General features: G+C 52.3%; 1 protein-coding gene across 2 annotated transcripts in view; it reads right to left on the bottom strand.

The window, feature by feature from the left end:
• LOC128273940 (probable nuclear hormone receptor HR3) overlaps window positions 1-14,801 on the bottom strand; it is a 61,532-nt gene that overhangs the window by 15,676 nt on the left and 31,055 nt on the right. The window contains exon 1 of one of the 2 annotated variants that reach the window (XM_053012014.1): window positions 1,189-2,410. The exons of the other annotated variant lie outside the window; for it this stretch is intronic. Within the exon in view, the coding sequence (XP_052867974.1) occupies window positions 1,189-2,410 (1,222 nt within the window). Of the gene's footprint in view, window positions 1-1,188; window positions 2,411-14,801 lie in introns of those variants that run through there. 2 annotated transcript variants of the gene reach the window in all.

The following is a 14,801-nucleotide window of genomic DNA, read 5'->3' as shown; positions in this document are numbered from 1 at the left end:
TCAGCGATCGGGAGATGATTTTCATTCGTCGGATGACACCGCTGACATCTTGCGGGTGCGTGTTTGTGTGTGTAGCACCCGTTCGGAGTTTATGCAAATTAATGTTGTCGACCCAACCCCACCGAACACGCAGCGCAAAGTGTTTATGGTTTATAAAAATTTACAACTTTTACCCTTCGGCCATTTTGTTGGCCTCCAATTTGCCGATCGGACTTTACACTGTCACCGGCCTCAGGGTGCGTGTGCGTGTGTGTGTGGGCAGGATTTATCGGTTTAAAAGAACAATCACGACGTTGTGGACGACACCTTTGGCCACAAGGTGCCGACCACAAGATGGAGCATCTCTCAGCTCCTTACACGCACACACACACGCACACACGCTGTCTGTTGCAAAAATAGCATCCTCTGCATCGGCCCCGAGGTGACGTTAGATTACTTTGCCAAAGTGCCTCTATCATGGCCACGATCCAATTTTGCGCTCCGATCCCGGAATGGATCCCACCAAAACGCCACGTGGCGCACTTCAGCGTTTTGCGAAGCTAATGAAATGCAAATCTATTGAGTGATTGTGCCACGGAACACGGAAGAGAAACGCCGCTGCGGCGGCGCAAGTCAATGAACCTGGACGGGGGGGTACGTTGCATCTTTGACACAGTTTCGCGCGAAAATCAAATGCAACTCGCGGCGGTCACATTTGCATCCAGCGTGTGTGTAGCGGCGGCCCCCTTTTTGGTCCCAATTGTGAATGCGCGGATCGCGGATCGGTTCAATTGGATAAAGACCGACGGGCGATGGGCGACGCGCGATGGGTCATAGGCGAGAGCGTGCGAGTGACTTTTGTGTGTAAATTTTCCTTCGAAAAAACAGAAAGCAAGAAGCAAACTTTGTCTGATCCTGATGGACCGCTTTGAGGAGGGCAGTAAATTTATTAGACTCGATTGCCCCTGTCACGTTGCCGGCGGCGACGGAGGACATAATATCAAATTATTGGACCCGCCGAACCACAGAACCGATGTCCAGTTACCCTCCGTTCGCTCACCCGTTGATTTCTGCTGAATCGGAAGTTTTAAAATAGGAAACAAAAAAACCGGGATGGCCAACGAGTCACGACGATGACGCAGACCGCAACGGTGGCTGACCTAGAGGGGCCACTTCCAGGCGGATCTCTCCCCGCCCTCGACAACTTACCTCGAATTGAGTTGGGAGTCTTTTTCTCGTGCTGATGCCCGTTCAGCCCCATCAGTTCCACCTCGGGGTCGAGGTCACCAACACCATCAGCGCCACCGCCACCACCACCACCAGGGCCACCGGGGCCACTCTGTCCGCCCAGGGAGCACCCATTCAGCCCGACGCCACCTCCGCCGGCCGCCGCCTGTGCCGCCGCTGCGACGGCGGCCGCTTGCGCCAACAGTGCCCCGGTGCTCAGGCTGGACGGTGAGTCCTGTGAACCGACACCACAGGAACCTCCTCCACCGGGGGACAGCAGGCCGGCGGACGGTGGTGGCCCCGAGGGCGGCGGCGTCGTACTGTCCGCTAGGTCCGACCCCGAGGCGTTGGCAGCTGCCGCCGCCGCCACGGCCGAAAGGGACGAACAGAACGCGTTGAAGTCCTGCTGGCTCATTCCGAGCGACGGCGGCTGTTGTTGAGCCGCCCCACGCATCATCGTGTGCTGGCCGCCGCCCTGGTCCGAGGACCCTCCGCCGCCACCGAGCGGTTGCAGTAGCCTGTGACTTAGTTTGGGAAACTCGCGGCTTTCCCTGGCGAAACCGCTGCCCGCTGCTGCCAGGACGTCCGGATGGTTACTGTTATGGCTGCTGCGCGTACTGCTAGTGTGCGTGCTGTTGTTGCTGGTGGTGGTGGTGCTACTGCTGCTACTACTGCTACTACTACTACTGTTGTTGTTGTTGTTGTTGTTGTTGTTGCTACTACTACTGGTATTTCTTAAAGGCCCTAGGTTTGTATCACGTAGTTCAGTCGTGGCCACGGCCGCCGGGCCGAGGTTTGTCGTAAAAAGCGTTTGTCGGCCACCAGCGCCATGCTGGAGCTGCTGCTGCTGCTGCTGGGAGCTGAGGGCTGCAGGTTTGTGGTGCTGATGGTGGGTAGCGGTCATGTTGGCCACATCGGCCAGGAACAGTTTCGTGTCGGTGAAGAGACCACTACTACTGCCGCCGTTTACCGAGCCCTGCGTTGACGTTGCCGTCGCTGCTCCTGGCTGTTGCTGAGGCTGCATCAGCCGCGTGGTAAGCTTCGGGGCGGCGGCCATTGCAGCGGCCGCTGCCACCGCGTTTGCCGCGTAGCCTCCCCCTTGGCCACCATCCGCACCGTTGTGGGGCGCGCTGCGACCGTTGGACACTGGGAACTTGCTACTCCAGGGCTGAGCAAACAGGTCCACGAATTCGCCGTTATCCATTGGCTACGGGATACGCTGCGCTTGCCTGATGTCCACTTCCCCCCCGCTGTCGCTCGGGGCAGTTTAATGAGGTAGGAGGTTAATGTCGCGACTGGGCTTCGAGTGGGTCACAAACTTTTTGATGTAGTTTCTTAGTACACTGGGCACACCGGCGGGGCACCCCGCAGCCCGCGCCACAAGATGCAGGCCACCCGCGGGGTCGATGTGAAGCCGGCGGGGGCGCGGGGAAAGGAGGATGCCGAGGGGCACTTTTAAGTGGGATACCAGTCCTCGATGCACTCGACAGTCATCATCTTAGCAACGTCCGTGGCGTTTCCCTGGCGACGAATGTCGGTTTTCGGTGTCGCCCTCGGTAAGGGCCAGAAACACTTCACGTTAATTGACACGCACGTCGGATCGTAGTTCTGCGCTAACACTTTCACTGTGTCTTTACACCGCGCGTCCTGGATGGCCTCGATGGCTCTATTTTCACGTCGCTGGAAAAACTGAATCTCGAGTGAGCACAGCAATTTTTGGCACTACGCACAGTCGCAAAAAAACCAATCGAATCTTCACCGGGCAACCTGAAGTGACCAACCAAGTATGTATATTGATAGCGGCCAGGACCGTGACACGCGTCGGGCTACCCCCGGGGCCCGTATTATGATTCAACCACCCGGTGAACTTTTGCCACACAATTCGCAGCACCGTGTCGAACCGTCGACCTTAATCTGCGCAGACGGACTGACCTAAAAATGTGCATCCCGTCTCCAGGTATAGGACACACACGGCGGCGGCCCGGCCTGATATGGGCTGTGCTTGTGTTGGGGCACGATGTTTGTTCAATTTGATACACACAATTTGATGCGCTTCTGATTGTTTCTTCCCTTTCTGTTTTTACCATCCCCAGACGCACACACACAGAGAGAGACAGTTGGCCACCGGCCGGGGCGGGTGTTTGAAGATTCGTCATTTGGGATTTTTTTTGCTATGTTGCTGCATTTTTTTTGCCATTTTGCCCGCGCCCCGGTGGCTAGACTTTTGGTGGGTTCGGCGCGTCTGATAAGCGCGACCACAGATAAGCGGTATCGGACAATTCGATGCACTTTCGATACAGAGTGCAATGGTACGTCGTCGAGCAGGAAGAGAGAGAGCGTTTTTGGGTTGCATTTATTTTGTCGTTTATTGAAAGGTAATTAATTCGGCTGCAATTTAAAAAGGGTTGCCATATTAATATTGGGTTGGCTAAAAAGAAATCGACGTTTTTTGTGTGAATTTCAAAACTTTATTTAAGATCATTCCAATTGTCCGATTTGCGTCAAATATGCACCGTTTTGTTGAAAAATTTGCAGTCTTTTCAAAGGTATGCTTCATAATGCTTCTCTTGTACAATTTTTGTTCGTTTTCGGCGGAAAACTCCAGCAATATTTTTTCGCAAACCTTTCTTGATCTCAGCTTTCCATCGCTCAGGCAATTTTGTAGTGCGTGAAAAATGTATCAATCGCTTGCTGCAAGGTCCGGACTATACGGTGGATGCATTAAAACTTCCCCACCAAGCCCCGGACTTTCTGGCGAGTTACTAAAGACTAGCATAAGATTTCGTTGTCTTGATGGAACACAACACCTCTTCTGTTGGGCGATTCTGTCCATTTCTGGCCAATTACTAGCTTGAAACGGTGCAGTTGTTGGTAGTAGAGATCTGAATTTATTGTTAAGCCACACGGAAGCAACTCATAATAAAACGGTTCCTTTCAAGTCATATGGTGGGACCCAGTAGAACCTTCCTGGCCGTGAGTCCTGGTTTGACCAACGGTTAAGCTGCTTCACCACGCTTAGACCACGATCGTTTTCACCCAGCATTGTGGTATGTATCCCTTTTCTCATCCCCAGTATCCATCCGTTTAAGAAATGGTTCGATTTCATTCCGTTTGGCCAAAATTGCTCAAATAGAAATTTGATCCATCATGTTTTTTGGTGTAACTTCGTGTGGCACCCAAACATTGAGCTTCTTTGTGAATCCCGCTTTGTGCAAATGACTTAAAACTATTTGATAGTGAATCTTCAGCTCCTGACCGATGCTCTGACTGAACAAGCCCATCAACTTTGATTCTTTCTGGGATTTTATCGACATTTTATCGAAACCGAAATTGCACATTACTAGCTGTTAGAATATCGGTACCATAAACACCATGCACAATTTCAGCGGTCTAGCTTGAGTTTTCGTTTTTATCGAGGAAAAACTGTAAAATGTACCGAATTTTCTCTTTGTTCACTTCTATTGTTAACTCTCTGTAACAAAAAACAGTAAAAGTATTTTAAGTGTAAAGTAACGAGCCTAAACTTGAAACTGTGCGATCGATACTTCACGAGATATTGATCACTAAAGGCATCTATCGTGAAAAACGTCGATTTCTTTTTCGCCAACCTAATATATTGATTATTTTAAACTTCGAAAATATTCCAAAGGACCTCCTTATTCGATGGGTTCGAATACCATTTTAAGATAAACGTCATAAAATGATGACACTCCGTGACCAGCGCTACAAGGCGAAACGCGAAAACGGACGCCCCGATAAGCTGGCCACAATAAAGAGCAGCAGACAGCAGTAGGCCACTTGCGTGCGCTGGTGTGCGTCTAACACATTCCGGAGCCATCGCAAACGCGTAATACGTCGCATCAAAGCAAACACGCGAAAAACACCAGAAACCAAAGAAGCGCTGGGTGGCGAAAAACAAAAACTGCGCTCCACACGCACACTATCAGCACCAAGCACCAAGTGCACCAATTTATGTGCGAGATCGCGTTTCAAACGAAAAACAAACCACAACAACAAAAATGGCGTCGATAAAAAAGGGAGCAATTTCGTTCGGGGAGGTAGCGGGGACCGTTTAGCAGAGGCGGGGATCCAAGGAACGCAGTTTCGCCATCGCGACCACAACGCCGACGACGATGATCGTCGTCGTGGCTGCCCGGGACGAAAATGGCAAACGAGGCAATGGCCGCGGCGGCCATAAGCACACGCACACCACCGACCGCAGTGGGATAGGTCAAGAAACGGAAATCTATTTCAAATGAGATTACAGAGCGCAATACGGCGCTGCAGCAGCGGTGCAGCGCAGGGCGACGGAAGTGGTTGCGAAAGGGGTTTCGGTGTGTGTCTGTGTGTGTGCTGCGTGTGTGTCCCGCACCACCACCACCCGGGGAGTGGTTTCGATCAAACGTACCACCCACCCACCCCCCGGGCAGGGTCACTAGCCGCCGGCCGTTCCGGTCAGGTGGTGTCTGGTGAATCCTTTTTAGAAAGAGACGGCCAGCAGAGTCCTGTTATGAAATGGCACGAGTGCGGCACGAGTTTCGACGATTCGCAGGATAATCGATTTCGCACCAGCGGCGACTGCGATGCAAAAACGGCACCGGGTGTTCCTTTGACAGAAACGGTAAACGTCAAACGTGGTTTTGCGATTTGCGAATTTTGAAATACTTTTTCCCGGAACAGTTTTTCCCGATGCCCTCCAAATCGCTCCCGGCTTTTATTGGCCAAGCCCGGATTTCGAACCGGAAACGAACAGATGGCCGGGACAGCAAAACGCCCAGCTGCCCCGGGGCGGTTATCGTCCGCCCGACGAAAGCGAAAGTCGCAATAAGAATCGTCAACTCGGCAGCCGGGGCCGTGCACCCAACGCAGTGGCCGACGAGTTGAGTGAACCGAGAGGGCGCACGCACGAGAGCGAGCGGGGCGCCAGATAATTGCATATAAATAGAACCTGCGCCACACGCCACACGCCGTCATTGTGAACCCCGTTCCTGGCCGTTGCGTATTTACCAGCGACGGTTGTTGTTGCTGATGCTGCTGATGCTGATGCTGACTGCGGCGGCGATGACGGCGAATTTAGAGGCAGACAGGCTCTGCGGGTGCGCGATCAGTGCGCGATAAGCGACGGGGCGGCAGTCACTTAGAAAATATCAGCTCGGGCAAACGAGCTCTTGTGCTACGTAAAAATAAACAGAACCCCTTTTGGCACGGCACGTAACTGGTGTGTGCGGCGGATCTGTCTTGAGTGCAATAAAATGCATCCGAGTTAGGTCGGAACGCCATTTTAATGTGGCTATTTGTTTTGACTAGAAAACTCTACACCCTGCTGAATGTCCGGCTGAAGGGGCTGAAGTCATCACTCGCGATGGCGACTTCAGTACGTGACTTCAGGCTTGGCCGAGCTGTTTTACTGGCCCGGCGGCAAGTGTTTTGCATCACATTATCGCGACGTGGTCCTGTCCAGCATGCCTTCTCGAGCATTCCCGAAACCTGGGACCGTGAGTTCCCGTAGCCACTCAATTTATTTGCCAAAAAAAAACCGCGGTTCAATATTGCCCAAAATGCACCCGTCGATGCCCGCCGATGTCAGCAATTTTCAGCGCAAAATACTCGACTTGCTGAGTAATCACGGGCGCACACACACAGACAGGAGGAAAATTAGCGACGCCCGTTAGGGGGGGAGGGCTGTCTGAACCTGAGACCATTCACCCCGAAACCGCTCGCTCGTCACTGGCGTGGCATGGTTCGGCTTCGGCTCGAGTCACACGAGGGCGAACCGACGGACCGACTGGTCCGTGTCAATGGCGTGGGAAAACTGCACCTCCAGCAGCTGCTGCTGCTGCTGCGGCGGAATGCAGCATCGTCAAACAGCGAAAAACCGATGCAAAATCAATCATCCCATCATCGGCCATTGCCATCATCATCATCGCCGTCGTTCCGGGAAATTCGCTCGATTTTCCAACCGCTCGGTTAGCATGCGCGGCACACCAGCTTGCAGGAGCAGCAGAAGAAAAATCCCGGATCCGGCTTCGGTGCACCACTCACCAGCAGGGGGCGGTGGGGGACGCGGGGGCACACGTCGCCTCTGCGCTTACCAGACGCAGTTTTGCGGTATTAATGCGTCCCTCGAACGACCTTGAACTTGCGGGCACCGGGAAGCGATCGATTCGGCGATTCGTTCCGCTAATGATTGAGCGCAACGTGTGTCGTTCGAGGCGCGTGAATTTTGCAGACATGATTGTTGGCAAAATTTGTCGTTCTATTCTCGATCTTCTGGCAACATGGTTAATGTAATGTTAATTAGATAAGTTGAGATAACTTGTGTATCGAAAGTATTATTACCAGTTCAAGGATCTGACGAGGGGAATTGCATTATTAACGGGAACGGATTATTATGTGTCTCGTTTTGAGCAGATCGAAACAAGTGTTTTAACTCCCATTTGACAGCACCAAAATGCAACAAAATTCAGTGTTCAAAAGGCCGATCCTTTCTACCCTTTCTTTGCAGAATTGGCGTTGGTGTTTTCGGTGCGTTCCTCGATGCATTACGCATCGTCTGGCAATTCAGTGAGGATTAATAGATTGAGACCCATAAATAAACAAAAAAGGAAAAAACCCAAACCGGTATGAAACGGAAATGAGCGTTCCATATGGTACGAGTTTCCACGCACCAGTGACCGGGCAATGGTAACGGGATTACCGGGAAAAGCAATACACCGGGGCGCGCCCTGGAATAATGCATTTTTCCACCCAAAACCGCCAGCGGGAACATTTAAACGCAATCACCCCGACCCGTTGTGAAATGGCCACGACGCGTCGTGGCCACCGAAAGAGAGAGAGGGATCGAATGGCGTGAAGGACGAATGGCCTCCGACGGAAGCTACAACAAAACGAAAAACAAAAAACGGGAACTCGACAATGGAAGAAAAAAAAGGGGAAAGAAAAGACACCAAAAATTACGTCACATTCGACGACGGCCACTGCGATGCGTTGCGTTGCGCTGCGCGCGTCGTCAAAGCAACGGCACCACCGAACACGCAAGGAAAAGAAAAACAAAACCCACACACACACACACCGGCACACACAGAGCGCGAAAGAGTTAACGAAAGGGGGGAACAAACTACGGACGCAAGCAAAACTCTGCGTCGTCGTCGCCGGTCGCCGGTCGCCGCGAACGGCGTAAGAACAACAACAAGCCGCGTGTAACAACAGCAACAACAACAACCATCTGCGCGATTCCCGGCGACGACGACGACACAAGGATCATTAACCTCAAGGTGCGCTGACTTCGTCGGTTCTTGGCGGCAGCGGCGAAGACGATCGCGTGGGTCGCGGGACGCGCGCGGCAAGCGGCCACTCACGCGATGCAATAATCGCGCGCGGCCACCGACACCGCGCGTGAGTGACCGCGGGCCGGGCCGGTTAGCGGTAAAACGGAGTGCGGCTGGTGAGTGTCGACGGGGAAAACCGACCGGCGAATCCTCCCGGAGAACGGGTTTTGCAATTGAACGGGGTTTCCGTTTTGCGAAAATGCGCAATAAATTCGCGCTAACGCTGCAAATCACGTCCCTTCGGGGGGATGTGCTTTCGCCACACACACACACACCGGCAAACACTTGTTCCTCTCTGCTCTCTCGGTGGGCCGCTCCGGTCACTCAAACAATCCGGTCACTCTCGTGCGCGCGCCCCCGACGCAGCAGATACCGTAAGCGCGCCAGAACGGGCCAGACGCCCGGCGACCGCGTGCGACCGAAACGGAGAACGGCTGGTGCCGGGAAGAATAGGTTATTGAACTAAAGCAAAGCAAAACACTGAGCCCGTCGTCCCCGCACACAAACACACACGCGCGATGTGTCGAGCGAGCAAAATACACAACAAACAGAGCGACGACGACGACGACGAGTTCGATGATTTTACCACCCACCCACCGGCAACTCCCTCAACGCCCCCCAGCAGCCACCCACCAAAACCCAAGGAGAGCGAGAGCGAGTGCGTGTTCTGGCCGCAACGTGCGCTTCTCTTTTTTCGGTGAAATTTTCGGTGACACTCGCGCCTGAACTTGAGGACCGTTCAAAGGTTACCGGCGGGGGCGGGGAGGGGCTCCCCCGGGGAGGGAAAAACCGGTGATCCCACAGCTGCCTGCCGGTGTGGAAATCTGTGTTCGTTGTGGCATTTCGGGCGTGGGAAATACGAAGCACAGAGAGCACTGGCGGTGAGTTCGGTGTCCTTTCGGTGGTCCAGTGGGAGGAACGGTAGTAATAGGATGTGATTTGAAGCTGCCGGAAAGTGGAGCTGCTACCCAGAGAGTGCATCTTGATCGGGCCGGGAAAATATGGGACCGTTTACCTGTCTCAATTCCAATCCGTCCGTTTTTTGGGTGACATTCAGATTCAAGTTCCAAAGGCTCTGCTGCAAACAACGTGCCGTGTGAGATTTAATGTCCTTTGGATTGACCTTTTGCAGAGTCGAATTACGAATCGAGGCTCAAGTTGAAGCCTTCGGAAAATCTATCATCTTGGATCTGGGCCGAACCTGATCAGCTGCTGAGAGCTGCGGTGTCCTTCGGGTCCTTCTCGATTTACACGACACTGAACCGCCCAATACTAATCGTTTCAAATTATCATAAATTTTTGTAGAAACATTTGAAGTAAAAATTTTAATAAAAACGTCCTAAATATTGCTATTGGCCGAACATGGGTTTGGTGGCTTTTTTATTTACTCAAATGTACTAAAATGTTGTTTAATGACAAACGATACATTACTCAATATTGAACAGGCCAAGGCACGACTGCAACATGCCTCAGAAGCAAAAGAAAAGCCCGACAAATAGTGACCTTTGATCATTCAAATGGCCCTACTGTAGGCGTGTTTCAATTAGATGATCGAAACGTCTTCTATCGAAACATTTTTCAGGGCTTCAATTCAATTTATGTACAATTCAAGAGTTTAACGTAAAGAACCTGTAGGTTGCTCGCAGGTATCGGTTGAACTCCCGGTTGAACTTTAGACACAAAAAAAAAACAAGGAACCAAGAGGAGCCCCAACTCGTGGTAAATATAGTTTCATCTCCGGTCGTCGGTCCGGCTTACGTCTACGCACCTGAACGCACCGCTATGCTGCGGGACAATTAACACCCGTAAATCGTGCCATTCAATTAGACCAAAAATGTGAGTCCGGTCCGCTCCGACCGGCCAGAGCATTCCCGGAAGGAGGGTCCATCTTCACCACCCGGCAATGGCCACTCTTGCGGTGTATTTACAATTGACATGCGGTAGATTTATGGTTTTCGATGGTGGGTGTGAAACAAACAGTCCGCCCGCCTACGGGAGGTGGTTGACTGGCCACCACCACTGGGTGTTAATATCGATTGCTTTAATTAAGTTCCGACAGCCCTGTGACTGCACATCTCACATCCTTCCCTACTTGACGGCGGAGAGTTCAGTGACCGCATACCCGACGTAGCGAGTGCGTCTTATCACCAGCCTACCACTCGCTCTCTCTCTCTCTCTCTTCGTTCGTCTTTCGTCGTCGTCAAGTGTTGGAGTGTCACGTCTTGGCGACCCCCAACGACCTGTACCCTGGTCGGCCCAACGTGACCGACTGGTGTGGCGTCGACCGGACGCCAACAACGATCCGGGATGATCGTACGCAGCAGCCCTCCCCCCGTCCGAGCCGGCTGAGACATAATCAAACATCGATTTGCGCCACAGAAGACGACTTTATTTCCGAACAACAAGAAACATCACGCCGGCGAAGTGAATTGCGAATCTTCCGCTGAAATGAGCAGCAAAAACACGTGAAACCCCTCGACGGACCATTAATCATCGTTGTGCGCGGGATGCGCGTGTGCGTTACTGAAGCCGATAGAGTGACAGAGAAAGAAAGAGAGAAAATTGGCAGTGAGGTTGGTGACACTCGATTTCGGGACTACCGGTTTTTGGTCCATCTCACCGCGCAAGGATGAGCAACAAAAAGCGAAACCATATTGCTTTACAACACCTTTGGCCGTTTGGCCTCCCCTTTCTGGCGTTCTATTTTGTCACCGTCACGCGGCGACCTAGGGATTCCTTTGCCGACACATCCGCACATCCGCCGTGCTCGAAACACTGGTCATCGTCGTGTCAACGGCCTCACAATTTGTCGTTTTATTATATTTTCTTATGTTTCCCACCACGGTGTTCCCCAGGGAGAAGCAAGGACCCAGGCTGTGGGAATGCCGGGGCGCGGGGAAACATAAAAATTAAAAGTGAAATAAAACATCTGCCTGGGGGAAGGTTCTTTCTCTACGACCTCTCTCTCTCTTTCTCCGTGTCACTGGCCGTTCGTATTGTTACTTCAATTTACACCCCGGCAAATGGGTGTTGGGCGGATAATGTCAAAATTTATGTTCGTGTAGCGAGAAAAAATATGTTTCGCTCCCAGGCGGCAAGTCTTCGAGAGATGGGCGACAACGAACACAGCATAAGGCGCCCGACGGAGGAGAAAAGCCCCATAAATTACTCTATTAACGAAATCGTTCCAAACGGTGACCCTTTCAGGGCGCACCTCACAGGAAGGGTTGCTCTGCGCAGCATAATGATCGCTCACCAATTTGCACATTTTACTGTCGAATTTTTTTAGTAATCACAGGAAAATGGGCGATGCGGGCGCCTGGTGACTCACTCGGCGTGACCGACCAGGCGCCCGCTTTCGCTGCACTCGTGTTCAGTTCATGCGGCATTAATAGCACATTAATGATAAATAAGCTCTCGAACCTCGGCCGGCTGTTTTGCAATGGAAATCAGAGAGTTCAGACCAATCACGGTCGCTTGAAATAACACGTCGCAAGCGCAACATAATGAATCATAAAAGAGTGTTTGCAACATCAAAAAAACCGGAATCCTTATTACAAAAGCTCGCCCAACAAATAATCGACAAACAGGTTTAAATCGGTTCCCGTTTAAAAAACACGATCGCTTCGATAATCAATTCTCTTCGGGCGTAAAATGTGCATCAATAATGCGCCCTGCGACCCCGCCGCGGTTCGGCCAACACGTGCCCCTGCAGAAAACTGCAGACGTAGGGGAATTTATAATTCCGGCCGCCCGAATGTGCATAATTCGTTCAACAATTATCGTGTCGGGACCCCCACCCCCTTGGTCACTTCGGTTGCCGCTAATGTGATTCCGATTGGTTGGACTCCCTATCCGTTTTGGGGTGGCTGATGTTTTGGCTCGCCCTTCTGCTACCTGTGAAATTATGCAAATGGCCGTGCACTGTTGTACACTTCCTGATGGCTAGGTGTGATCGATCGAGCGACCGGACCGTAAACACTTCGCTGGCACTTGACACCGGGCGTTGGTTTGGGTGGATGCACTTAATGCTGTCGGCGCTTCGCTGTTCTTTCGCCTCCGTCCTGGCGCCTGAGCGATTGTGGTTTGTCTTATCACACCGGCAACACGCACCGCGGCGATCACCGATCCGATCCACTTCCGCTTGACACTTGGCGCGAGTTGATTAAGTCACGGCGCGCTGTCACACACGCGGCACAGCACAGAGCAGAGAGTGGCAAAAACCGATAGAGAAGAAAAACGGATCAACGGGAGAGAGCGAGAGAGAGAGAGAGAGAAATAGTGATCGAGTGATGCGGATGAGCGGAGCGTACCGCCCCGTGCGTTACATGAGTGCGGCTGCGGCCCGAGTTCATTGACCGCGGGGAGAGGACGCATCCCTAATGGGCGGAGGTGCAAAAGATGAACACTTTTTTGGTGGAGAAAACAACGAGTGGCCAAAGGTGGCCTGCATTGGCGAGATCCAGTAAGGATCTTTCCAAAACCAAACAAATTTGACAAGTGAGACGAGCGCGCGCCTACTGAGATGAGCGTTACGCACGCGTTACCTGCTCGATTGGGTAACGCTTCGGCGAGCGTTACAATTTTGGTGCAAAAATGTTATTTATTTTGCAATTTTTTCTTTGACAGTTCGATCGCAACCGGTTCGGTTGTCATTCCATATGACCCTTGGTGCGTGGTGATTGCTCTCTCCGTGAGCATTGGATCTCTCCACCGACAGATTGCTATCTAAATGCGTCGACCGATAAGGATCGGAACATTGACGGCAACAACGACGACAGACAAGTGTGTGGCTGCGTGCGTTCGAAAGGTGAACGGCTGACGTTTGCTGCAGCAACAGCAACCTCCTTATCGGAGCAGAGAAGCGTCGTGACCGCGTGGTGGTAGTGTTGTGTAGCCCCCTGTACACACAGGGTGCTCCAGAAGGAATCGCATCCCGCAAAGCAATCAGATTCAAAAGGTAGTGTGTCCGATTGTGTGTTGACACATCAACTAATCTAGCAACCGTTGTTGTTTGGGGCCAAATACCATCACACTAATCAGCGCTCACTCTCTCATTCTTTCTCACACCAGCAGCACAGTCCATCTCGATTGATATCAATCGAAGAGCGCGCGACGTTCGATGTTTGAATTTTCGCGCTTTCTCTCTCTCTCGCGGGCGCTTTCTTCGTAGTTTCTGCTCGCTTCATCTCGCGCCGTCACCATATATTGCTGGTCGCTCTCGCAGCTCGTCTTTTTGGAGCTGCTGATTCATGTCACAGTCGCACATACGCGCGTTACCTCACACACATATGCAACGCTCAGTGAGAGTGAGTGAGTGACACTCTCATTTTCTCGCTCTCTCTAGAATGTCGTCGAGTTCGCGCTCGCTCTCACTGCCGTTTGCTCACTCTCTATCTCCCTCTCGGACGTTGGTCGCTCGCGCGTTCGCGTTCGCTGTTGCCGTGTCAATGAACCTATCCATTTTTCATGTAAGCTGAGCCGGCGGGCGGGCGGTCACCACGGGGTTGACGGGGGGCGCCGGTCCCGCGGTGAACAACAAAAACACCCTGCCTCCCCCACGTCACACACACAGACACACTCTCAAAAACGCACGCACGTTCGGGGGGTGTCAAATCACGCCGATCGTCGAGCACTACCACCACCACTGACCGGTGGGAGTTTCGAAGCAGATTTCACGTCGAAACTGTCACCTCTCCGGGGCGATGATGATTGGGGGGCGATGATTCGCTTGTTGACGTATTCGCACGCACACACCACACACACATCGTCATCACCGATTGGCAAGAGATTCGGTAGAAAAATTTGCGCGACTCGCGATTGCGTTTCGCGACTTAAAGTGCACACGCAGCACACATACGGTAACACACATACACACACACAGAGAACGCAGTGCCATGGTCTGGTGAAACAATGAATACAACAACGGCTCTTGATTCCCTCGTCACGCTCGTCACAATCACACACACAAACACACAGGGACGGCAGGCGAAGAGCGAGTGACCCCTTATCGTCGGTCTGCCCCTTTCGATCTCTCACGGTGCCCAATAAAGCCTCCCATCCATCTATCAGCACGAGGATCACGAACCACCACCATCACCTTCTTCGAGCCACTGACCGCCCCAGTCACGGCACGCACGCACGAAAAAGGCGACCACAGTACCAACAATGGTGGTGTGTGTGGTCTTCGCCCTTCCCGGTCACAGAATCAGTTGTAAAACGGAACGAATGAACAGAAATTGGGAAAACTTTCAATACAAACTCAGA

Source organism: Anopheles cruzii, chromosome 3 (assembly GCF_943734635.1).
Source record: "Anopheles cruzii chromosome 3, idAnoCruzAS_RS32_06, whole genome shotgun sequence".
Classification (NCBI taxonomy): domain Eukaryota; kingdom Metazoa; phylum Arthropoda; class Insecta; order Diptera; family Culicidae; genus Anopheles; species Anopheles cruzii.
Note: the sequence above shows the minus strand (reverse complement) of the source record. Positions and strands in the feature narration are given on the sequence as shown.